Source organism: Amblyraja radiata, chromosome 4 (genome assembly GCF_010909765.2).
Source record: "Amblyraja radiata isolate CabotCenter1 chromosome 4, sAmbRad1.1.pri, whole genome shotgun sequence".
NCBI lineage: Eukaryota > Metazoa > Chordata > Chondrichthyes > Rajiformes > Rajidae > Amblyraja > Amblyraja radiata.
Window position 1 is genome coordinate 55,220,928 of NC_045959.1, and position 27,195 is coordinate 55,248,122.

General features: G+C 47.1%; 1 protein-coding gene across 1 annotated transcript in view; it reads right to left on the reverse strand.

Moving 5' to 3' along the window:
* Positions 1-4,647: 4,647 nt before the first annotated feature.
* The window catches only part of kcns2 (potassium voltage-gated channel modifier subfamily S member 2), a 33,917-nt gene continuing 11,369 nt past the window's right edge, over positions 4,648-27,195 (reverse strand). Inside the window, exons 2-3 of the mRNA XM_033019462.1 lie at positions 9,329-9,511; positions 4,648-6,283 (exon numbers count right to left, since the gene is read on the reverse strand). Coding sequence (XP_032875353.1) covers positions 4,825-6,283; positions 9,329-9,381 — 1,512 coding nt within the window. The 5' untranslated portion in view covers positions 9,382-9,511 and the 3' untranslated portion in view covers positions 4,648-4,824. The remainder of the gene's footprint in view (positions 6,284-9,328; positions 9,512-27,195) is intronic.

Below are 27,195 nucleotides of genomic sequence, written 5' to 3' on the forward strand. Positions count from 1 at the left end.
CTAAAGTAAATGAACCACAATATATATATGAAATGTACGTCTCATTTTTATTAAAACCACTGATAAGTTTTACACAAAGTTATAATTCCCAGTAGCAGGGCTTAATTAAAATTGCACAGCAGAAATATATGCCACATTAAGATTTCAGTGATTGTATTCTTCATTCTTATTCCTGCGATAGAGATTTTCTCTACCTTGTGGTGAAGACATAGCCAGCTGTTCCAAGAAGTAAATAGTCCAGACATTTCTGGTTTAACGTTCACAGCAGGGGTCCGTGGCATGTGCAGAAACGATCATGCAATTTAAAGTTCATATTTTGGCATGCAAAGGTTCATCAATTTGCATTCTCACCAAATATCAAACAACTGAACAAAAAACGACACTGAAAATTCTTCAAGAATTTGTCTGCCTCATTCAGCAGGTTAAACACTCTGCTTCAAAAAAAACCCTTCTTTGATTGTTTAACGGCAAACAAGTTATTTCCTTTACATTCAAATACAGTTGAGCGCAGATATACATGTTGACAGTAAGGGATTTTTACAGAGCACTAGAACATTGTACTTTAACACAAACGGTTCAGAACTGTACTCCAAAACATTTCTCCGTGTTCTGTCACTGGACACGATTACCAAGTGCACTGAGGAAAAGGTTCATGGATGTTCTTGATCCTCTTTGAGGTAATGCAACATCATCACTGACCACTGGGAACCCTGATCCATGACCAATCAAAGTGGGGGACAGTGGAGGGAGTGGACCACTTACAAACCGTCCACCCAACAACCCCATCAGGCACTTCCTGGTCCATTTGTTCGCAATCAACAAAGATCCAGTGTGGAACCAAGACTTGGAATAAAGGCATTCTTAATCCTAGGGGATTGGACTTTTTGAAGTAAATATATTAAAATGGCAAAAGATCGGCGCCTCCAAAACGGAGGCGCCAAAACAGCGGTGCCGAAACGGCGGCGCCAAATGGTACCATTCCGTTGCCAAAGATGGAGGAGAAGAAGAAGGAAGTTCAAGTCCTGGGTAGTTACAAGACAGGGGAAGACCACATGTATAATGCATGCACATTAATATTAATTTGAAAACACATTTTTCTGTCACAATTAGAAACAAATAAGTTTGCCAATACTTTAGCTCAAAACAAGGCCAATGCAATTGGACGTGACTGTGTACAAATTAACTTGCAACAAATTATCTTGCACCATTGGGGCGGCGCAGTGGTAGAGTCGCTGCCTTGCAGCGCCAGAGACCTGGGTTTGATCCTGACTACAAGTGTTGTCTCTACGGAGACCGCACTTGCAGTCCCTGCACACTTACACTATCCTACACACATTATGGCTAATTTACAATTATACCAAGCCGATTAACCTCCAAACCGGTACGTCTTTGGAGTGTGGGAGGAAATATGGCCACCCAGAGAAAACCCACACAGTCACAGGGGGAACGTACAAACTCCGTACACACAGCACCCGTAGTCAGGATCAAACCCGGGTCTCTGGAGCTGTAATGGAGCAACTCTACTGGTGCGCCACCATGCTGCCCATTTTGACACAGACATTGTGGGCCGAAGGGCCTGTTCTTGTGTTGTACCATTCTACGTTCTATGTCTGCGCAGTCCTAATATATGTAGCTGCATCCTTCCCTCGGTGCATTAACTTTATCTGAAAGAAGGGTCTCGACCCGAAAAGTCACCTATCCCTTCCTCCAGAGATGTTGCTTGACCCGCTGAGTTACTCCAGCATTTTGTATCTATCTTCGGTGTACACCGGCATCTGCAGTTCCATCCTACACATTAACTTTATTATTTTGTTTCACAAACCATCGAATCATGTTTCATGATACTGATCAAACGTTGGGTGAGGTCCTTTTTCCATGTCGTGGCTCCAGCAGCAAAATCTGCTTGATTTATACTTGAGCTCTTTCCACATTCGGGAGGCTTCTCGCCAGAGCTTCAGCATGGATAAGCCATGTGGAAACTTGGATGACTATAGCTGAGTAATTTATAGACTGGACGATTCTAATTTGTTACCACTTCAGTGCACATAAAATGTTTTTCATCCCACAATGAAGTACATTTTAATATGTTCCTAATTATACATTCTATTATTCTTTGCGCAACAGTTTATAAAACCTTATGCGGTTTGATCTCCTGTACTTTTAAACATTTAAATACAATATAATGAAAACAGGATTTCAAAAGTAAATAGACTAGTAATTACTAGTTCCAGTGCAGGTTGTATCAAATTAAGAACAAAACAAGGTATTGGCTGCTGTTGATGCAAAGGCCAGTTTTTGTAATTCTCTAGGTAGGAAGGAACTGTACATGCTGGAAGATTAACACCGAAGATAGACACAGAATGCTGGAGTAACTCAGCAGGTCAGGTAGCATCGCTGGAGAAAAGGAATAGGGGGTGTTTCGGGTCAAGACTTGAAACTTACAGAATAGTGAAGGGCCTGGATAGAGTGGATGTGGAGAGGTTGTTTCCACTAGTGGGAGAGTCTAGGACCAGAGGACATAGCCTCAGAATAAAAGGAGATGAGGAGGAATTTCTTTAGGCAGAGTGTGATGAATCTGTGGAATAAACGAGTTTGGTATTCCATGCCCAGGTCATAGGTCACTTGCAATAAACAGTCTGGGCAATGGTGGCGCTGCGTCGTGGTCAGGCCTGGCTCTCCGGCGCTGCGGGCGCTGTTATGTTGCTGCTGGGCCGTCCCCGTCCCCTCCTGGGTGTCCCGTCCCTGTCCGGAGGTGTTGGGGGTGACCCTGGGCTGGCAGGGAGGCCCCGGACTTGCAGCCAGCGCTGCAGCCGCTGGATCTAGCTCGGCTCTGCCTTCCCGCCAGGTTGGCCAGCAGCCCTCCACCTCCACCCCCCTCCCCTCAGTCCAACACCGAGATCCAGACCGACTGACCAAATGGTGCCAGCACAATAACATGGCTCTCAACATCAGTAAGACCAAGGAACTGATTGTGGACTTTAGTAGGGGAAGAATGAGGACCCACAATCTGTCCATATCAATGGGACAATGGTGGAGAGGGTCAATAACTTCAAATTCCTGGGCGTGCATATAACAGAAGATCTTTCCTGGACCCAGCACACCGATGCAATTGTAAAGAAGGCACATCAGCGATTGTACTTCGTGAGAAGTTTACGGAGATTCGGCATATCAAAGCGGATTCTCCTAAACTTCTACAGGTGCACGGTAGAGAGCATTCTGACTGGTTGCATTGTGGCCTGGTTCGGCAACTTGAACGTCCAGGAGCGGAAAAGACTACATAAAGTTGTGGCCACTGGCCAGTCTATCACCGGCTTTGACCTTCCCACTATCGAAGGGATCTATCGTAGTCGCTGCCTCAAAAAGGCAGCCAAATACATCAAGGTCCCACACCATCCTGGCCACACACTTATCTCACCACTGCCATCAGGAAGAAGGTGCAGGAGCCTGAAGACTGTAACGTCCAGGATCAGGAACATCTTCTTCCCCACAGCCATCAGGCTATTAAACTTAACAACGAATAAGCTCTGAGCTCTGAACTGCAAAAGCCTATATTATTATTGCACTATTTTTTATTTATTGAACTTTTTCTTTTTTTTCCTCTTCCCCCGTTATGTACTATGTTTACATATTCACATATTCTGTTGTGCTGCAGCAAGTAAGAGTTTCATTGTCCCACACGGGACATTTGACAATAAAACACTCTTGACTCCACTTGCTGAAGATGGGCAGCCGCCGGCCCTGCTTGAAGACGGGCGACTCGGAGCCACTGCTGCTGGAGTCGTCCTGGTCAGAGAGAGAGTCTGCGGACGGGCTCCTGCCGGCCTTGGGCAGGCCGGGCGCCGGATGGAGCTGCTGGTGATGATGGTGCTGGCGGCAGCAGCAACCTCCTCCCCCTCCCTCTCTTGCCCAGCCCCAAGCCCAGAGTCGGGGCCAGCTTCAACTCCAGGTCGGGGCTGAAGGCCGCCCGCAGCGCGGCACAGTCGAGCGCCGGGCCACAGGAGGCCGAGCCTCGGCTGGCGTTATGGTGCAGGCGAGGCCGGGCCCTCGCTCCTCCTCGGGGTTGTAGATGAAGTGGCAGCGGGTACCGTAGGGGCAGAAGCCAGCGGTGTGCAAGGTGCAGCACGGCTCCGTCTTGTACTTGGGGTGGCGGCTGAGGGAGCGCAGCTCAGCCAGGCCGTTGGCGAATTGGCACTTGTCGCCGCAGCAGCCCATCTTCCTCTGGAGTTGGAGCCGGGTTGGGCTGGAGTTCGCGCTTCTTCTCCGCGCTGGCTGTGGGCCTGGGGACCGCTGGTGTCATCGGTCCGGGGCTGTCGGTTGGCCCGGCAGGAGAGGCGGAGGTGAGCTGGGGTTGGCGCTTCTCCGTGCTGGCTGGGGGCCAGTGTCCCGTTGGTCCGGAAGTCTCCGGCCGACCCCCGGGCGTGGATGGGACACTCGAGTGGAAGGGGAAGGACCAGTGGCGGTTTGGCTGCGCTTGCAGCGCCGGGGATCTGGGTTCGATCCTGTCTACGGGTGCTGGCTATATGGAGTTTGTAGTTCTCCCCGTGACCGCGTGGGTTTCATCTGGGTGCTCTGATGTTTTCCTCCCACATCCCAAAGAGGTGCAGGTTTGTAGGTTAATTGGCTTCAGTAAAATTGTAAATTGTCCCTAGTGTGTAGGATAGTGTTAGTGTACGGGGTGTTTGCTGGTCGGCACGGACTCAGTGAGCCTGGATCAAACTTTGGTCCCTGGTGCCGTGAGGCAGCAACTCCACCGCCGTGCCGTGCCGCCCCAAATGTGATGACTGGTCGGGCTCCACGTGTTCTGAACCGCATTCCATGTGGCCCTCAGTGGCCAGAGTTGTTGATGCTGTGCTCGGTGGAGGTACCTCTGCTCATGTTGTTCAGGCTGACCATCAGGGACTTCACCCTGTCCGCATAGAAGTCACGGAGGTTGAGCAAGGGCAGTTCGGCCAGGCCCTCGTCAAACTCGCAGTTCCTCATGGCGCTCTCGAGGTTCTTCTGCCGCCGGTAGAAGTGGGAGAACTTGTTGAAGATGAGGGTGATGGGGAGGACCACCACGAGTATCCCAGACAGGATGCAGGCGGAGGCCGTAAGCTTGCCCCCGATGCTGATGGGGACCACGTCGCCGTACCCCACTGTGGTCATGCTGACCGTGGCCCACCACCAGCAGGAGGGGATGGTGGTCAGCCCAGAGTCCTCCTCCTTCTCCACCGTGTAGGCCACCACGGAGAAGACGGACACGCCGACGGACAGGTAGAGTAGGAGGAGCCCCACCTCCCGGTAGCTGTGCTTCAGGGTGGCCCCCAGGGACCTCAAGCCCGTCGAGTGCCGGGCCAGCTTCAGGATGCGGAAGATCCTCATCAGCCGGAGGACCTGCACCATGCGCCCGAGGTTGGGCAGGGCCGGGCTGATGTCCACCACCAGGTTTACCAGCAGCGTCAGGTAGAACGGGGATACGGACATCAGGTCGATCAGGTTGAGAGGCCGGCTGAAGAAGTGGAGGGGCCCAGGAGACACCAGCAACCTGGCCAAGAGCTCCAGGGTGAACCAGGCCATGCAGAGTTGTTCCACCATCTCAAAACGGGGGTCGTCCCGTCTCTCGCCCTCCCCGTCCACCAGCTGAAACTCGTCCATGCTGTTCAGGCACATGGTGGCTATGGACCCCAAGACCATGATGATGGAGAGGACACTGTAGATCCTGCTTACGATGTTGTAGCCAGGGTTCTCGAACATCAGCCATAGGCGCCTGCGGCAGCTGCCAAAGATCTGGCTGTCGTACTTGGAGGCGTCCTGGTAAAAGGTGAGCACCTCGTTGAGGGAGGAGGTGGTGCTGCCTCGTCTCGTGCTCGCCGTCTCATCTACGTCATCCTGGTCGGTCCCTGGCGCCCGTCCCTGGCACGGCGGGTCGAGGAGGAACTCCTCCATGCCCCAGTATTCCATCTCCTGCCGAAAGATGCACGGCTTGCCGGTCACCCTCAGCCTCCCCGTGTGGTAGGAGTTGAGCACCAGGGGGAAGAGGGCCGGGTTCCTGTCGAAGTAGAACTCCTTCTCCTCCTCGTCGTAATCGTCGCACAACCGGAGGATGGACTCGGCCGAGTGGCACCTGGGCAGCTGGCCAAGCCTGGTGTCCGGGAACCGCGCCAACACCCACTGGCTCAGCTTCCTCTTCAAACCCCCCACGTTGATGCTGATCTCCCCGTCACCCATATCCTCGCCCGAGGACAGGGAGTCCCGTACCGGAGTGGACATCCTTGGCTTGGTGGGGTCCGGGACGAGAGGGGAACTGAAACAGAGCATAAATTCATAGGAAATAAGTAGTTGAGGCACATACTATTGCAATGTTTAATAAACATTTAGATAGGTACATGGATAGTATGGGTTTAGAGGGATATAGGCCAAACGCAGGCAGGTGGGACTGGTGTAAATGGGACATGTTGACCGGAGTGGGCAAGTTGGGCTGAAGGACCTGCATCAACACTGTATGACTCTGTGAACAGAATTAGGTCCTACGGCCCATCAAGGCTGCTCCGCCATTCGATCATGGCTGATCTATCTTTCTGTCCCAACTTCATTCTCCTGCCTTCTCCCCATAACCCGTGACTCCCTTACTAATCAAGTACCTGTCAATCTCTACTTTAAAAATACCCAATGACTTGGCCTCCACAGCCATCTGTGGCAATGAATTCCACAGATTCACCGCCCTGTTGCTAAAGAAATTCCTTCTCATCTCCTTTCTAAAGGTACGTCCTTTTATTCTGAGGCTGTCCCTTCCGGTGCAAGACAGACATCACTGGGCCTGTACTCACTGGAGTTTAGGGGACCTCATTGAAATTTACCAAACAGTGAAAGGCCTGGATACAGTGAATGTGGAGAGGATGTTTCCACTCATGGGAGTCTAGGACAAGAAGGCATAGCCCCAGAATAATACGACGTACCTTTAGAAAGGAGATGAGGAATTTATTTAGTCATTGGGTGGTGCATCTATGGAATTCATTGACACTTGACAGCTGTGGAGGCCATATGATTGGGTATTGTTAAGGTGGAAATTGACAGATTCTTGATTAGTAAGGGCGTCAATGGTTATGGGGAGAAGGCAGGAGAATGGGGTTGAGGGGGAAAGATAAATCAACAATGATTGAATAGCGGAGTAGACCCGATGGGCCGAATGACCTACTTCTTCTGCTCCTATGAAAAAACATCAAAATCTATTATAAAGAAGTCTGTAATAACGAGGGTTTACTGTATACAGAATGAATTTGGGGTATTTGTCCATACTTGCAAATTTGAATGAACATACTTGTATTATGGATCATAGCTATAAAAGATGAAATTGTACCAGCACATCATGAAATGACTGGCTGAAGAAGCTGAATTGATACTAACCGAGTCGATTATTAAAGTGCCTTCCCCATAAATGTTGTGCGCACTGATTTTCAGCCTATCTCTCTTAAATCATCTGCTGCATTAATTGCACTATCACTATCATCAATTTTCAAAGGAGATTCATTAAGTACTTGACATTAAGTAAAATATGTCAAGAACCTATTGAGAAAATGAAATTAATATCTCAGCCAGAAAATAGAGGGAAAATCTTCTGTTGGTATTAGGACATGTTCCCTTTTGCTTGATGGTTAATTTGATATTAAAAATAGATTACTGGAAATTATATTGAACCGAAAAATTTGATATTGAAGATGAATGTGAACAAAACTTTTTCTTAATTGTTTAGGATATGAGTGTTGTTGGCAAAGCCAGCTTTTATTGCCCATCTTTCATTGCACTTGAGAAAGGTGGTGGTAAGCTACCTTATTGAATGACTGCTGGCCATGTTGTGTTGGGGAGGGAGTTCCAGGATTTCGACCCAGTGACGGTAAAAACTTTTGACGAAGGATCCCAACCTGAAACGTCACCCATCCTTTTACTTCAGAAATGGCATCTCACCCACTGAGTTACTCCAGCACTTTGTTTCTATCTACAGTCTCCTCTAGGGGCGCTGCACTGGCAGCAGCCTCTGCCTACAGCCTGTCTGTCATTTCTATCTTTTTTTTAATTTTCAGTTAGTCCAGGGTCTGTTTTGGGGGGAACTTTTGCTTTTCTATGTGGTGGAGGGGGGCAGGGTAAGGGGGAAACCGTCTCCCAGTCTCTTCCTGGCGGGGACGTGACTATTTCTCCGAGTTGCGTCCTCGCCCCCCACCTCGCGGCCTACCAGCTGGATCGGTGCGGCCTTTCCTGCCGGGGACCAAGTACCGGACCAGGGCTGCTACAGCGGCGGCGCAGCTTTGGAGTCACCGCGGAGCGGGTGATGCCTACCTGGGTCGCCGTTTGGAGCTCCGGAGCGTTGGGCCGCTGCTCCAACATCGTGGCGCTCTGGTGCGGAGAGCTTCCAACGCGGGCGTCGCTGACCGTCATCGTGGAGTCTGGGGCGCCTTGCAGAGGGTCTACAGCGGCAGTCTCCACCCGGCGCGGCCTGCGGACTTTGGAAGCCGCCGACTCCGGTAGGAGGGGGCCGACTCTGGTGTCCACGCCGCTGAGGACGTCCCGCAGCCCCGACGTCGGACTTGTATCACCCTGGCGAGCGGTCCTGGACATCGGGCCGCCCGTAGCGGCAACTGCGGAGGGCTTGGGGAGGCCCTGACCACGAGGAACAGTGGAGGAAGATACTGACTTTGGTGCCTTCCCACACAATGGGAAACTTTGATTCTGCTGTTTGGGGATGTTTTATGTCAAATTCTATAGTGTGTGTTCTTTATTTTTATTGTATGGCTGTATGGGAATTTCATTGCACTGTGCCATCTGGCACATGTGACAATTAAATGTATCTTGAATCTTGTACAGTGAAAGACCAGTGCTCTATCTCCAAGTGCGTGACTTGGAGGTGAAGCTGTTGATGGTTCCTATCCATCTGCTAGCCTTGAGGATAGTATAGCCGGGGGTAGGTTTGGTTTGGTTTAGTGATACAATGTGGAAACAGGTCCACCAGCCCAACAAGTCAACTCCCACCATCAATCACCCGTACACTTGTCCTATGTTATCCCACTTTTGCATCATACTCGGGGCAATTTACAGAGGGCTAATTAATCTACAAACTGCATGTCGTTAGAGTGCAGGAGGAAACCAGAGTACACAGACAGCACCCATGGTCAGGATCGAACCCGGAATTCCAAACATTCAGCACTGCCAGAGTGAAGTCCCTATGCACCTAATTTTTAATCCCATAAACCTGTATTTTTATTTGCTTCTGTATCTGTATTTGTATTTTATTTGCTGTCTCCATAATATTTCACAACAGTTTTGTCACTAAAACAAAGACCATTTCATAAACACTCACGGTTGGTCTTGAAGTAAAATAGTGTTGCAATTCTTGCGAATGAAAGATGACATCCCTGTTTGCAAACTATAATTGAAGTCGATGTTTTCTCTGGCTTCACTGCAGTGACTCCACACATAAGTTCACCAATGCAGGCACGCCGCAGTTGGGTATCAAACACATCGTTAATGGACAACACGTATCCTGAGAAAGAGAATTAAAAAAAATAAGGATGTTTAGTTTAGTTCAGAGATACAGCGTGGAAACAGGTTCTTTGGCTCACTGAGTCCGCGCCGACCAGCGATCCCCATACACGAGCTTTCTCCAACACATTAGGGACAATTGACAATTTGACCAAAGCCAATAGATCCTACAAATCTGTACGTCTTAGGAGTGTGGGAGGAAACCGGAGCTCCCAGAGAAATCCCATGCAGTTCACAGGGAGAACGTACAAACTCCGTACAGACAGCACCCGTAGTCAGGATCGAATCCGGGTCTCTGGCGCTGTAAGGCAGCACCTCTACCGCTGCACCATCACGCCTCCCGCAAGTATTTATTACCCAGGTAAAGGTTCAATAAGTATATCTTCATAGAATCATGCAGCATGGAAACAGGCCCTTCAGCCCAACATGGCCGTGCCGACCAAGATGCCCCATCTAAGCTAGTCCCATTTTTCCATGTTTAGTCCATACCCCTCTAAACTCTTCTCCATGTACCTGTCCAAATGTCTTTTAAATGTTGTTATTCTACCTGCTCAACCACTTACTCTGCTGGCTTGTTCCATATACCCACCGCCCTCTTTGTGTTTAAAGGTTGCCCCTCACGTTCCTATTAAATCTTTCCTCTATTACCTTAAACCTATTTAGGTAACATTGTAAATTGTCCATTGTGTGAGTAGGGGTTCATGTGTGCAACATAGCGTTGGTCATAGAGTGATACAGTATTGAAACATGCCCTTCGGCCCAACTTGCCCACACCGGCCAACATGTCCCAGCTACACTAGTCCCACCTACCTGTGCTTGGTCCACATCCCTCCAAACCTGTCTATCCATGTACCTGTCTAACTGTTTCTTAAACGTTGGGATAGTCCCAGCCTCAACTACCTCATGTGGCAAGCTTGTTCCATACACCCACCATCCTTTGTGTGAAAAAGTTACCCCTCAGATTCCTATTAAATCTTTTCCCCTAGTATCCATGTGTGCACAGGGATCACTGGTCGGGGCAGACTCGGTGCACCGAAGGGCCTGTTTCCATGCTGTATCTCTAAACTAAACTAAACGTTGAAGCAGGCTCAATGGGCCGTGGTCTGTTCCTACTCTTGATTTATTTGTTAATATGTTTGAATCCCTGTGGAGTGAAATACCCATTCAGTCCGTGATATTCCAACTAACTCGCATCATCCTTGACATCGAACCAACTCCCAACCGAACAGCCCACACACTGAGCATTCGGTGATAATTTTCTCTCTTAGGACTGTGTCCCAGATCCATAATAAGCAGGCTTGAAACAGGCACAGTCTGTTAAAGATAGACACAAAATGCTGGAGTAACTCAGCTGGCCAGGCAGCATTTCTGAAGAAAATGAATCGGTGACGTTTTGGTCGGAACCCTTCTTCAGATTGTGGGTACCAATAATCTTTGGTATAAACCAGCATCGGCAGGGGCTGATGGCAATTCAGGGGCAGCACAGTGGCGCAGCTGTTGAGTTGCTGCCTTAAAGCGCCTGACACCCGGGTTCGATCTTGATCATGGGTGCTGTCTGTAAGGAGTTTGTTCGTTCTCCCTCTGACCATGTGGGTTTTCTCTGGGTGCTCCTGATTCCTCCCACATTCCAATGACATGTAGGTTAATTGTCTTCGGTAAAATTGTAAATTGTCCCTGGTGTGTAAGATAGAGCTAGTGTATGGGGTCGGTGTAAATGCTGATTATAATTTTAGATACTTCTATCAGGATAATCTTATCAGGATAATCTTCAAGAGCGAAAAGTCAAGAGTGTTTCATTGTTGTATTTACTGAAATGGATCAATGAAATTCTTACTTGCAGCAGTATAACAGGTCTGTAAACACAGTACTTAATAGATAACATAATAAACAAACAAAAGAGTTGAATATATAAAAAAAACAATATTAGTGCAAGACAAAGACAGTTATAGGGTTTAGTTTGGTTTGATTTAGTTTATTATTGTCACGTTTACCGACAATACTGTGAAAAGCTTTTGTTTGCAAGCTATCCAGTTTGACAAAAGACTATACAAGAATACGATCAAGCCGTCCACAGTGTACTGATAAAAGATAGATAGTACAACATTTAGTCCAAAGATATAACACTGAAGCCCAATAAAGTCTGATTAAAATCAAGCCAAAGGTCTTCAATGAGATAGATAGGAGGTCTGGACCACACTCTAGCTGATGAGAGGACGGTTCAGTTGCCTGAAGAATATTCTGATGCTGTGGCCTCTGGTCCTTGTCTCTCCCACTAGTGGAAACATCCTCTCCACATCCATTCTATCCAGGCCTTTCACTGTGATCTTATCCAGTTGTGGACAAGAACAAACTCCCCACCGAGAAAATCCGCTTGCTGGCTTGGCCTCGGTACTTGACGTGACTGGGATGAGGAGGGGTGGGTTTGCTGTTGATTTGCTGCAACCCCCAGAGGGAGAGAGGGTGGAAGCATCACTTTTTCAACAAGGTCCAAACCGCACACAACTTGGCTTTGTCTCACTTGGGGAAAACAAAAATCAAAAAGAAGTTGGATCGTTGCTGCTCTAATCTCATAATCCTGCCAATATTTTTCCACATGAACGTGGAGGGGCTGATGGGGTGGAATAGATTTCCCAAAAATCACAAGGGAAGGAATGATTAAGCCTGACAACTGAGACAGTTTGCTGGGCTTTTTCTTTCTGAAAGCCGTTTGCATTATGCGTACGGCCATCTGTTATATAACAGTGTTTACTCTGACATGAAGTTGGACTGTTTTCTGCATAAGTGAGCGTAATCAAGCAACTCTCCAGGATCATTTTAGCAAGGGATATTTATTTTCGAGGTCGCAGTTTTACAAGTTTCCTCTTTCTGGGAATAAACCGAAAATTGAGATTCCAAACAACTCCAAGCTCCAAACCATAGATTGGCAATGGGAATAGAGAGTTCAGGATTTCAGCACGTCCCAAGGAAAGACTTAAAAGCCAATTGTACCTTCGGAGCAGTGTCGTGACGGCTAAGTTACTGGACTTACTTACATCTAGAGTTCTGGACCATTGACTGAGAGGCATGAGTTCAAATCCCACCATGATTACTGTGGAATTTAAATTCCAGTAATCAAATAAATCTGGAACTACCATATAAAAGTAACATTTGATCGGATAACCATGAAACTTCCATGGTGTCTGCCAAACTGTGGCAGAAACTAATGTCCTTCAGATGAGACATGCATATCCTCACTCATCTGGCATGCATGTCACTCCACCAATACGTAGAGTAGACAATTAGAACCTCTCCCCCAGGTGGAAAATGTCAAAGACTAGAGTGCATAGCTACAAGGTGACAGGGACAAAAGTTAAAGTGGATGTGTGAGGCAAGTTTTATTTTACACAGAGTGCCTGGAACGCACTGTCAGGTGTGGTGGTGGAGGCAGATACAATGCTGACATCTAAGAGGCTTTTAGAAAGGCACATGGATATGTGGAGCGGAGTCAAGAGATATGGGGAGAAGGCAGGAAAGGGGTACTGATTGTGGATGATCAGCCATGATCATAATGCATGGCGGTGCTGGCTTGAAGGGCCGAATGGCCTACTCCTACACCTATTGTCTATGGTCTATTGATATGCAGGAAATGGAGCGATATGGATCATGTGCAGGCAGATGAGATTAGTTTAACATGGAATCGTGTTTGGCACAGACATTGTGGGCTGAAGAGTCTGGTCCTCTGATATACTGTAGTAATGTCTGCGAAAGCTCTTTCATGAAGGGATAACATCATGAAACCGTGACTAGTACTTGACCATCAAGGACCCATTAACTTGGCCTTGCTTTGTGGCATTCTAAGGCTTGGTGATTGGGGCGGAGAATGGAAATGAGGAGGAATTTCTTTAGTCAGAAGGTGGTGAATCTGTGGAATTCATCGCCGCAGACAGTGGTTGAGGCCAAGTCATTGGGTATTTTAAAAATGGAAGTTGACCGATTCTTGACTAGTAAAGGTGTCAAAGATTATGGGAAGAAGACAAAATGTGGATGAGAGAGATAAATAGCTCATCCATGATCAAATGGCAGAGCAGGCTCGATGGACCAAAGGGCTTAGACAGCGTTGAAACAGGTCCTGCGGGCCCACCGAGTCCATGTCGACCACGATCGCCCCATACACTAGCACTATTCTACACACTAGGGACAATTTACAATGTTCAGTGGCCAATTAAACTACAAACCTGTACATCTTTGGAGTATGAGAGGAAACTGGAGCACCCACAAAAAACCCACAAAGTCACATGGAGAATGTTCAAACTCCGTACAGACAGCACCCGTAGCCTGGATCGAACCCGCGCCTCTGGCGTTATAAGACAGCTACTTAACCACCGCACCACCCCTAATTCTGCTCCTATGTCTAATGATTTGAATTGACTCTTAATTGATTCCTCAGGAGAGGAGTCACATTACTGTACTATCACTTGCCAGGTTTTTCCTGCCCCTCCTCGCTTGCACTTTTTTTGCCCCCCCACCACCACCCACAACCATTATCAGTCTGAAGAAGGGTCCCGACCCGAAACGTACCCTATCCTAGTTCTTCAGAGATGCTGTCTGACCCGCTTAGTTACTCCTGCACTTTGTCTCGAATCATTTGTGTGGTAGAAGCAAATATAAGACTGGGACTTCTTGCTATATTCATAGAACATAGGTTTAGGTTTATTATTGTCACGTGTACCGAGGTATAGTGAAATGCGGAGCCCTTGCACTGCGCGTCTTTTCTGCTATCCTTCTGATAGCTTTTTTTGCATCTCTGTGGAGAATCATTGCAATTGTCCCTAGAAAGAGGCAAGATTCAAATCGGCCCATTATGTTCACATGTCATGGGAGCAGAATTGGGCCATTCAACCCACCCAGCCTACTCCGCCATTCAATCATGGCTGATCTATTTTTTCCATTCAACCCCATTCTCCTGACCACTCCCCACATCTTTTGACACCCTTACTAATCAGGAATCTGTCAATCTTCGCTTTAAAAGTACCCAATGACATGGCCTCCACAGCCGTCTGTGGCAATGAATTCCACAGATTCACCACCCTCTGACCAAAGAAATTCCTCCTCATCTCATTTCTAAAGCTACCTCCTTTTATTCCGAGGCTTTGCCCTCCGGTCCTAGACTCCCACGAGCGGAAACATCCTCTCCACATCTACTCTATCCAGGCCTTTCGCTATTCGGTGAGTTTAAAGGAGGTCCCCCCTCAACCTTCTAAACTCCAGCGAGTACAGGCCCAGTGCCGTCAAATGCCTATACTTCATACAAAGTCTGTGTCCAAACGTAATTTCCTTCCTCCAGTTATCAACATGCCCACAACATAGATTCTGTGGTTTATTTCTGAATAGTTCGCTGTTTGTGAGTCGGTGGGCGGCGCGACTCTCGTCAGCAGCGGCCTCTGCAGTCTGTCTGTGTTTTATTATTTTTTGTCTCGTTTTTATGTAGTTTTTGTTATTTTTTTTGTTGGGGTATGTGTGTGTGGGGGGGGGGGTGAGGGTGGTGTGGGGGGGGAGGGGGTAACTTTAAAATCTTTCCCCTGCACGGGAGACCCGACCTTTTCTTGTCGGGTCTCCGTTGTCGTTGGGGCTGCAACGTGGAGCGGCCTCCAGCAGGAACGACCTGGGGTTCCAGCTGCGGAGCTGCCGACTACTCACCGTCACGGGGCTGGCCGAGTCAGGAGCGGGTGGAGCTGTGGTTGAGCACTGCTGCCACCCGACCTCCGGAGCTTCGGAGGCTGCAACTGCGGGTTTGGTGGACGGCGGCACCGGGAGCCCGTGGGTCCCTGCTGGGAGACCGCTTTTCGGGGCTTCCGCAACGGCGACTTCTCCCGCCCGAGTTGCGGGGTTGAAGATTACCTGAGCGGGGCCTTACAGCACCGCCCCGCGCGGCTTGGAATGGCCGCGGGACTCTGCGAGCGCACGCCGGGGGCTCCAACACCAAGACCCGGTGCGCGACCTTGCATCACCCGGCGTGGCTTTAATGGCCGCGGGACAATCGCCATCGCCAGCCGGGGGCTTTGACTTTGACTCTAACTCTGACATGGGGGAGAGAGTGCAGTGGAGAGATAAGTTTTTTTTGCCTTCCATCACAACGATGTGATGGATGTTTGTGTAAACTGTGTTGTGTCTCGGGCCTTTTTGTTTTGTAATGTATGGCTGCAGAAACGACATTTCGTTTGGACCTCAAGGGGTCCAAATGACAATAAATTGAATTGGAATTGGAATTGGAATTTAATGAACTATGCATATTTCTCTTACTTGCTCCATTACAAGTGAACTAATATGATCACTCTGGGAATTTTAGCAGCCCAAATGCAAGAAACTAATTTACCCGCATTTAAATGCTATCTGATATTCCCACAGGCCCTATTCCCACCATTACCCACTAATCTATGGTTTCTCTCTATAATTATAATTCCCTGCCTCCTCTAGTGCCTCCAATGCACATCCACTGCCAATTTACATTTCCCCTCTGCTAATGTGCCAAATAAAGTCTCCAGGAAAACTGGAATGGTAATGGTCCTGACATGGAACTTTGGGAAGATAGACACAAAATGCTGGAGTAACTCAGCAGGACAGGCAGCATCTCTGGACAGAAGGAATGGGTGACGTTTCTGGTCGAGACCCTTCTTCACCACTGGAACTGGTGAAGAAGTCTTGGGTAGGCTAATGGGACTGAAGGATGATAAATCCCCTGGGCCTGATGGTCTGCATCCCAGGGTCCTCAGGGAGGTGGCTCTAGAAATAGTGGACGCTTTGGTGATCATTTTCCAATGTTCAATAGATTCAGGATCAGTTCCTGTGGATTGGAGGATAGCTAATGTTATCCCACTTTTCAAGAAAAGAGCGAGAGAAAACGGGGAATTACAGACCAGTTAGCCTGACTTCGGTGGTTGGAAAGATATGAGTTTTCTCCGGGTGCTCGGGTTTCCTCCCACACTCCAGAGATGCGCAGGCTTGTAGGTTAATTGGCTTCTGTAAATTGTCCCGAGGTCAGGATTGAACCCGGGTCTCAAGCGCTGTGAGGCAGCAGCTCTACCAACTGTGCCACTGTGCCGCCATTAGTTTCCGCGCTCCAGAATTATAATGGCAGCTGACGTCATTAACTTTGTGGGTTATATCAGGCCTGGTACTGAGATATCAAAGTAATGGAGGGGAATGCAGGGACAGGGAAGGGAAATCTATTATTCTTGTTACGTGAGCTGCCCCTAACGAGCGTCCTGCAACTTTTCCCAGATACCTTGCGCAGATTAATATATTTTTCCCAATCAGGGTAATGTACCATCAAGACAGCTGACTTCAATTATCCCTCTTAAAAATCAATTGGCTTCACGAGGATGGACTTTTGTTTCCTGGAAGTTTTGCTGGGAATCCATAACAAGCCGCAATTCCCACTCGAATAAATCACATACCATCGAATGCTTTCCAAAGAATTCCCTACAGCCACATAAACCTCAACAGGCTGCATCTCCCATGGCCCAAATACATTCCCTTCATTATTAATGGCAACACACATTACAGCCCTTCCATTTCTATGGAACCAGCCCAGAGCTCAATTAATTATTGAATCAGTGTGTTCTATTGCACAATAACATCTTATCTCTCATGTAAGAAGAAACTTCAGATACTGGTTTACACCGAAGATAGACACAAAATGCTGGAGTAATTCAGCAAATAAGGCAGCATCTGTGGAGAAACAGAGTAGGTGACATTTTGTGTCGTGACCCTTTTTATCTCTCGTTCAGCACAGTAAACAGCAACGTGTTTGAGTGTGACGTCCCCTTAATTCTCGCTACCTCATTGGAGATCCTCGGACTATCTTTAATCGGACTTTACTGGACTTTATCTTGCACTAAACATCATTCCCTTTATCCTGTGTCGGTACATTGTAGACGGCTCGATTGTAATCATGTATAGTTTTTCCAATTACGATCGCACGCAACAAAAAAGCTTTTCACTGTACCTCAATACACGTGATAATAAATTAAACTAAATTAGAAGAATCTAAACCAAGACACCTCAGCACCACGTTACTCCTGTATGTGGCACTACAGTCTTTAGATGCGCCCACATGCAGGTCAAGCACAGAGTGGTCCAGGATCAAAATCCAACATCTTCCTTTCTGTAATCAGGCTTTTGCACGGTCGTTCCGTAAGCTAGGGGACTGTCCGATTCACCTCTACCCCATTGTGGGCATTGGATTTTGTCTAAGGAATGGATTAGTTTAGAGATACAGCATGAAAACAATCCCACCGAGTCCACGCTGACCAGCGATCGCCCGTTCACGCGGTTTCTGTTATCCCACTTTGGGAGTTCAGCTGTTTTCACACAATACCTTAAGTGGGTGAGATTTCACAGTGGTGATAGCTCATAGAGCAAAGAGTAGCCGGAAGCCAGAGGATTGGGAAACTTTCATAGGACAACAGAAGGAAACAAAACGGGCAATACGGGCTGAAAAGATGAAGTATGAAGGGAAGCTGGCCAGGAATGTAAAGAAGGACAGTAAAAGCTTCTTTAGATATGTTTAGGGAAAAAGAGTAGCAAAGTCAAATGTGGGTCCCTTGAAGGCAGACACGGTTGAAATTATTATGGACAACAAGGAAATGTCAGAAGAGTTGAATAGGTACTTCGGATCTGTCTTCACTAAGGAAGACACAAACAATCTCCCAGATGTACTGGAGGACAGAGGATCTAAGGGGGTGGAGGAACTGAAAGAAATTTTCATTAGGCGCGAAATAGTATTGGGTAGGCTAATGGGACTGAAGGATGATAAATCCCCTGGGCCTGATGGTCTGCATCCCAGGGTCCTCAGGAAGGTGGCTCTAGAAATAGTGGACGCATTGGTGATCATTTTCCAATGTTCAATAGATTCAGGATCAGTTCCTGTGGATTGGAGGATAGCTAATGTTATCCCTCTTTTCAAGAAAGGAGCGAGAGAGAAAACTGGGAATTACAGACCAGTTAGTCTGACTTCGGTGGTGGGAAAGATGCTGGAGTCAATTATTAAAAGAGGTAATAATGGGGCATTTGGATAGCAGTAAAAGGATTAGTCCAAGACAACATGGATTTATGAAAGGGAAATCATGCTTGACTATTCTTCTGGAATTTTTTGAGGATGTTGAGGGAGAAGAGGAGGGAAGAGACAGTAACTCTAAGACTTTTGCCTCCATCACAGTGAGGAGGTGTTTGGTGAACTCACTGTGGTGGATGTTAATTTGTGTTTATTGTGTTTTGTTATTATTACATGTATGGCTGCAGGCAATAGCATTTCGTTCAGACCGAAAGGTCTGAATGACAAATAAAGGATTCAATTCAATTCAATTCAATTCATGTGACAAGTAAAATGGATGAAGGGGTGCCAGTGGATGTAGTGTATCTAGACTTTCAGAAAGCCTTTGATAAGGTCCCGCACGGGAGACTGGTGACTAAAATTAGAGCACATGGTATTGGGGGTAGGGTGTTGACATGGATAGAAAATTGGTTGGCAGAGCAAAGAGTAGGAGTGAACGGGTCCTTTTCATAATGGCAGGCAGTGGCGAGTGGAGTGCCGCAAGGGTCGGTGTTGGGGCCGCAACTGTTTACCATATATATTAATGATTTGGAAGAGGGAATTAGGAGCAACACTTGCAAGTTTGCGGATGACACAAAGCTGTGTGGCAGTGTGAGCTGTGAAGAGGATGTTAGGAGGTTACAGGGTGACCTGGACAGGTTGAGTGAGTGGGCAGATGCGTGGCAGATGCAGTATAATATAGATAAATGTGAGGTTATCCACTTTGGCGGCAAAAACAAGGGGGCAGATTATTATCTCAATAGGGTTAGGTTAGGTAAGGGGAAGGTGCAGCGAGACCTGGGCGTCCTTGTACACCGGTCACTGAAAGTTGGCTTACAGGTACAGCAGGCAGTGAAGAAAGCTAATGGAATGTTGGCCTTCATAACAAGAGGATTTCAGTATAAGAGTAAAGAGGTTCTTCTGCAGTTGTATAGGGCTCTGGTGAGACCACATCTGGAGTATTATGTACAGTTTTGGTCTCCTAATTTGAGGAAGGACATCCTTGTGATTGAGGCAGTGCAGCGTAGGTTCACGAAATTGTACCCTGGGATGGTGGGACTGTCATATGAGGAAAGATTGAAAATAATAGGCTTGTATTCACTGGAGTTTAGAAGAATGAGGGGGCATCGTATAGAAACATATAAAATTATAAAAGGACTGGTCAAGCTAGATGCAGGAAAAATGTTCCCAATATTGGGCGAGTCCAGAACCAGGGGCCACAGTCTTAGAATAAAGGGGAGGTAATTTAAGACTGAGGTGAGAAAAAACTTTTTCACCCAGAGAGTTGTGAATTTATGGAATTCCCTGCCACAGAGGGCAGTGGAGGCCAAGTCACTGGATGAATTTAAGAGAGAGTTAGATAGAGCTCTAGGGGCTAGTGGAGTCAAGGGATATGGGGAGAAGGCAGGCACGGGTTATTGATAGGGGACGATCAGCCATGATCACAATGAATGGCGGTGCTGGCTCGAAGCACCTATTTTCTATGTTTCTGGAGCTGCCGCCTCAGGCAGCCTGGGTTCAGTCCTGACCTCCAGTGTTATCTGTGTGGAGTTTGCATGCTCTCTCTGTGACCGCGTGGGTTACCTCTATCAGCCCCAATTTCCCCTCACATCTTAAGAAAATGGGCGTCAGTAGATTAGTTGGCCATGGGAAAGTGCCCCTGGTTTGTGGATAACTTTAGACTATAGAGATACAGTGCAGAAACTGGCCATTCGACCCACTGAGTCCACACAAACCAGCGATCACCCCATACACTAGCACTATTCTACACACTAGGGACAATTTTACTGAACCCAATTAATCTATAAACCTTCACATCTTTGGTGTGGGAGGAAACCGGAGCACCCAGAGGAAACCCAAACAGGGAGAACGTACAAACTGTACCGACAGCACCCATAGACGGGATCGAACCCGGGTCTCTGGCGCTGGAAGGCAGCAACTATACCACTGGGCCAATGAAAAGCGGGGGTGTGTTAATTGGAATGTGGGGAGAGTTTAATTAGCACAAGATTAGAATAGAAAATGGATGGTTGATGGTTGGGGTGGGCTCGGTGGGCCGAAGGGCCTGTTTCTGCGCTGTGTACAAGTGCTCTGGGTACAAGCCAGAGAGAGTGATTGTCGATACTTACCACACAGACGGAGTCCACTCTGCCCCTTGCTCCCGTGCCAGCACCTTGAATAGACGCATAGAGTCATACAGCGTGGAAACCGGCCCACGTCGACCAACATGCCCCATCTACACACGTCCCACCTGCCTGTATTTGGCCCTTATCCCTCTAAACCTGTCTTATCCATAGCATCCATCCATCTGAGTCCTGTTAATTACACTCACGTGTCCTTTGCCGCAACCCTGAAACGTTTTCTTTTTCACGTGCATTATCTGGTGAACCTGTTTCACCCTCCCCAGTCAGATCACAAGGAACCTGCATAGCAGACAACATTCCCCCCCACCCCCCCTCCTCCCCCCAGCCCCCCTCCTCTCCGGTTCATCTGCCGATTACCTTACATGCGTTTCCCTTGGTAACCAACTCCACTGTATGAAAACAGCTTCTCCTTTTAATCTTTACCAAACCCTTTAATTTTATCTTCATCCCGGCGCTCTTCTCAAGTGAGCTTTGATGACACTTTCTGAATGATAACATTGCTCATTAAATGCCTCACTGCCTCTCGATGATTTCCAACACCCTCTCCCTCGTCTCAAAAGGCTTCTGTTAATTTTTTTATTTGTAACCCCTCTCCCCTACTCTGCATCCTCACCAAATGCACAACAAATTCTTAGGCTAATTCATTATCTGAAGCAATGATTCGCTTCATCAACTGGAATTTGATGATACAAATGGTTGCCTTCTGAACTAGGAGACTCATTATCAGACATGTTAATGGAAGGGCCTCTGAAATCTCCATGGCAACCGTACCACTTTGCAGCTGTGTGAATGTTTTACTCATATGACCAACTTTCAGAATCAAAATCCTTTCTGATATCCTCCTCATTTTCAGTGACAATTTAAAATCCATAGCAACGCAGACCGAATTATCCTCTACAGAGAGACGGGAGGAATAGACTAGGGTTGATAAAGCGCAGAAACAGGCCCTTCTGCCCAACTTGCCCACGCCGACAATATGTCCCATCTACACTAGTTCCACCTGCTGATATTTGGCCCATATCCCTCTAAACCTATCCTATCCCTGTACCTGTCTAAATGCTTCATAAACATTGTGACAGTATCTGCCTCAACTACCTTCTCCGGCAGCTCGTTCCATATGCCCACCACCCTTTGTGTAAAAAAGCTACCTCTCAGTTTCATATTAAATCTACTCCCCACCACCCCTTACCTTAAGTTTTTGTCCTCTGGTTCTCAATTCTGCTACTCTGGGTTATAGACTCTGTGCACTTACCCCATCTATTGCTCTCATGATTGTGTTCACCTCTATAAGGTCACCGCTCACCCTCCTGCGCTCCAAGGAATAGAGTCCTATCCTGCTCAACCTTTCCCTATAACTCAGGCCCTCAAGTCCTGGCAACATCCTCGTAAATTATGAGGATAGGGTAGATGGTCAGATTCTTTAACCCAGGTTAGGGGTATCCAAAACAAGAGGGTATGGATTTAAGGTGAGAGGTTGGAGTTTTTAAAGGAGATTTGGACACAGAGAGTGGTTGCTGTGTGGAACTCATTGCCAGAGGAGGTGGTAGAGTCAGATGCAATTACTACAATTATCAGTGTGAAGAAGGGTTTCAACCTGAAACATGATCTGCCCATGCCCTCCACAGATGCTGCCTGACCCACTGAGTTACTCTAGCACTTTATTTTTTGTTCTGGATTACAACAATGCCATATTTTATTCCTGCAGTAATGACCACTGAGACAGGCACTTGAATGGATAAGGCATGGAAGGATACAGACCTAATGTAGGCAAATGTAAACAGGATGGCACAGTGGTGCAGTGGTAGAGGTGCTACCTTAATGTACCAGAGACCCAGGTTCAAAATGCTGGAGTAACTCAACGAGTCAGGCAGCATCTGTGGAGATAAGGAATAAGTGACGTTTCGGGTCGGAATCTCTTTTCAGACCCAGGTTCGATCCTGACCACTGTCTATACGAAGTTTGTACATTCTCCCTGTGACAGCATGGGTTTCCTCCCACACTCCAAAGACGTGTGGTTAATTAAGCTGTAAATTGTAAATTGTCCCTAATGTGTAGGATAGTGCTAGTGTATGGGGTGATCACAGGTCGGCCTGGGCCTATTTCCATGCTGCATCTACAAAATCTAAAGCCTAATTGGGATTAGAGTAGAAAAAAAGACACAGAGTACTGGAGTAACTCAGCGGTTCAGGCAACATCTCTGGAGGACATGGATAGGTGACGTTTTGCTTTGGGACCCTTCTTCAGACTCGGGATTAGAGTAGATCCTGAGGTCTAGGAAATACTTGGTGGGCTGAAGGGTCCGTTTCTGTGCTGTGCTGTGACTTTCATGATCCCGTACACCTGTTGTATTCTACAGGTACATAGTTTGTTGAAAGTGGCATCACAGGTAGGTTGGGTGATCAAAAGAGCTTTCGGCATATTGGACTTCATCAGTCAGAGTATTGAGTATAAAAGGTGGGAGGTCATGTTGCAGTTGTATAAGACGTTGATGAGGCCGCATTTAGAGTTTTGTGTCCAGTTTTGGACACCGTGTTATAGGAAAGATGTCAAGCTGGAAAGGATGCAGAGATGACTAACGAGGATGTTGCCACGACTGGAGGGCATGAGCTATAGGGAGAGGTTGAGCAGGCTCGGACTCTATTCCTTGGAGCGTAGGAGGATGAAGGGTGATCCAATAGAGGTGTACAAAATCATGAGGGATAGATGGGGTGGTTGCAGAGCCGTCTTAACGCATGGGTACGCTGGGCAGTTGCCCGGGGCCCCACGAGCATAGGGGCCCCATGCTAATCTATGTATTGTAGAATGTTATTGTAGAACATGAAGACGGAGAAGAACATCGCAAGTGCATGACGGCATATTTGATTCGGCATAAAGAAACTGGAAGTGTAGAGGCCCCAGTGCACTGCTTTGCCCGGGGGCCTATAATGCTGTTAAGATGGCCCTGGGTGAACGCACAGTCTTGCCCAGAGTAGGGGAATCGAGAACCAGAGGATATAGGTTTAAGGTGAGGGGGGAAATATCTGAGGGGTGACATTTTCACACAAAGGATAGTAGGTGTATGGAGCAAGGTGCCGGAGGAGGTAGTTGAGGCAGGGACTATTGCAAAGTTTAAGAAACATTTAGACAGGCGCATGGATAGGACTGATTTAGAGGGATACGGGCCCCAAATGCAGGCAGGTGCGACTCATGTAGATGGGACATAATGGCCAGTTTGGGCAAACTGGGCTGCAGGGGCTGTTTCCACGCTTTATGCATCTATGACTCCGTGACTCTACCTGTCAATTATCTTTGTGACTGAAAATCTAGCATTTAATACCTTGAATTTACAAAAGAACATCTCCAGACCAAATTCCCCAGGGCTGTGTAGTATTCAAAGTACAGCTGCCTTTACAGATTACAGATTACAGATATGGACGTTTGCCAGCCTGTTATACTGATGTTTTTGTGTATGCACTATCATTTTTAAATGTTACGAATGCATTCACAGTGGGGGGGGGGGGGGGTTAAACTAAAAACATAGGATTCTATTCTGTTATTGATGCATTTATAGCACATTATCTAGCAGCATATACAAATTTAGCTGATGACCTATTTGTTAATCTTAACTATTTGAGCATTTGGGTTTTGAATGAAATCAGACAGTTATATTTTCTCCTGCATTAAATAACACAGGTAGAGAAAGTTAAGGCTACGCAACCCTCTGGACAATGATATGTCTTCCCTGTTCCGTCCTACAGTAATTGGTCTACTCCTCAGTGACACAACTGGTAGTGCTGCTGCCTCACAGCGCCAGAGGCCCTGGTTCGATACTGACCTTGGGAGCTGTGTGTGTGTGTGGAGTTTGCACGTTCTCCTCCGGACTTCATGGGTTTCCTCTGGGTGCTCCGGTTTCCTCCCACATCCTAAAGACGTGCGGGTTTGTAGGTCAATTGCCCTTTGTAAAATTGCACCTAGTGTGTAGGGAGTAGGTGCAAAAGTGCGATAATGTAGAACTAGTGTGAACGGGTGATTGATGGGTGGCATGGACTCTGTGGGCCGAATGGCCTGTTTCCATGCTGTATCCTTCAATCAATCAATCCATTGGAACAATACAGGAACAGGCCCTTTTCCTACAAAGACTGCACCAAACATGACGTCAAGTTAAACTGATCTCATCTGCCTGCACATGGTCCATTTCCCTCTATTCCCTGCACTTCCATGTACCTATCTAAAAGCCTCTTAAACTCCATCGTATCTACTTCCACCACCACCACCCCTGGCAGCACATTCCAGCCACTCACCACTCTCTGTGTAAAAAAACCTGTCCTGCTCATCTCCTATAAAATTGATTCTAAATTTCAAAGAATACAAACTGTTTAGGGCCTCCAAGAGAACCTAAATCACCATAATGAGGCTCTGGAACCACATGCAAACTTGAACACAAAGTGTCAGAGAGTCATACAGTGTGGAAACAGGCCCTTTGGCTGATCAACGTCCCATCTACACAAGTCCCACATATCTATCTGCGTTTGGCCCATCTCCCTCTAAACCCATCCTATACATTGTGTATGCAAGTAAAGAATTTCACTGTGCCTAGTCACATGTGACAATAAAGTATTCCTATTCCTATCCATGTACCTGTCAAAATGTTTCTTAAATGTTGTGAAAGTAGCTGCCTCAACTACCTCCTCTGGCAGCTTGTTCCATACGCCACCCTTTGTGTAAAAAAAAGTGCTGGAACAGCAGATCAGGCAGCATCTCTAGAGTACATAGATAGCTGACACTTCTACAGAATGATTGTGGTGGGGGTGTGTGAAAAAGTAGGAAGAGAGGTGGGGGAGAATAATGCTCGGCAAGTGTTGGGTGGATAATTGCCCTTCAAGTAATAAAGATATGATGGTACACAAAGTGCTGGAGTATCTTGGCAGGTCAGGCAGCATTGGCAGATCAATCTTCCTATCACCTATCATTCTCCAGAGATAAGTTCATAAATCATAGGGGCAGAATTAGGCCATTCAGTCCATTCAATCTACTGGGCCATTCAAGCATGGCTGATCTATCCCTCTCAACCTCATTCTCCTGCCTCTCCCCATAACCCATGATACCCTTACTAATCAAGAATCTGGCAATCTCCGACCTAAAAATACCCACTGACAGCCTCCACAGCTGTCCATAGTAATGTATTCCACCGATTCACCACCCTCCGACTAAAGAAATTCCTCCTCATCTTTCTAAAGGTATGTCCTTTTATTCTGAGGCTGTGGCCTCTGGTCCTAGACTCTCCCACTAGTGGAAACATCCTCTCCACATCCACTCTATCCAGGCCTTTCACTATTTGGTGAGTTTCAATGAGGGTCCCACTCATCCTTCTAAACTCCAGCGAGTACAGGCTCAGTGCCGGCAAACGCTCACCCAATCATTCCTGGGATCATTCTCGTAAACCTCCTCTGGACCCTCTCCATGCCAGCACATCCCTCCTCAGATATGGAGCCCAAAAATGACTCACAATACTCTAAATGTGGTCTGACTTATAAAGACTCAGCATTACATCCTGGTTTTTATATTCTAGTATGCGTATATTTTATATTCTAGTCTTCTCAAAATAAATGCTAGCATTGCATTTGCCTTCCTTACTACTAGTTCGACTTTCAAATTTACTTTTTGTAAATCCTTATCCATTGGTTCTCATGGTCATCATTACTAATACTTTCAGCTTTGTTCCAAATTATCTAATCGACTGGATTTAAATTTCCCACCAACCACGGTGCGATTCAAACTACATTTCCAAACCATTTGTCCAGGAGTATTAGATTATCTGCAACATCCCATGAGTGTCTGAGCAGACAAAGATTACATTTATTGATTGATAATGTTAGACAGCAAGTGGGAGCCAGACAGCAGAACAAGGAAAAAATAGAAACGGCAACATTTATCATTGAGTTGGTGGAAATCGATGATTCGCTCAATGTTTTGCTCATACACTGAATGTGTTATCAGATCATTTATCAAGCAAAGATATTCAGGGAGAATGTACGACTGGATTAACAAAGGCCCAGACAGCCAACTCTCCTCCCCCGTATCGAGGACACTTCAAAAGTGGTTTATTGCCTGTAAGTTAGGGTGGCACAGTGGCACAGCTTGTAGAGCTGCTGCCTCACAGCAGCAGAGACCCAGCTCTGATTCTGACCTCAGGTGCTGTCTGTGTAGAGTTTGCACGTTCTCCCTGTGATCGTATTGGTTTCCTCCCGCATCCCAAAGACGGGCAGGTTTGTAGGTTAATTGGCCTCAGTAAATCACCCGCCAGTGTGTAGGGAATGGATGCAATGATGGGATGACATAGAACTAATGTGAAAGGACACAAAGTGCTGGAGTAACTTAGCGGGTCAGGCAGCATCTCTGGAGAACATGGACAGGTGACATTTCAGACTCAAAGTCTGGAGAAGCATCCCAGCCCAAAGAGTCACCTATCCATGTTCTCCAGGGATGCTGCCC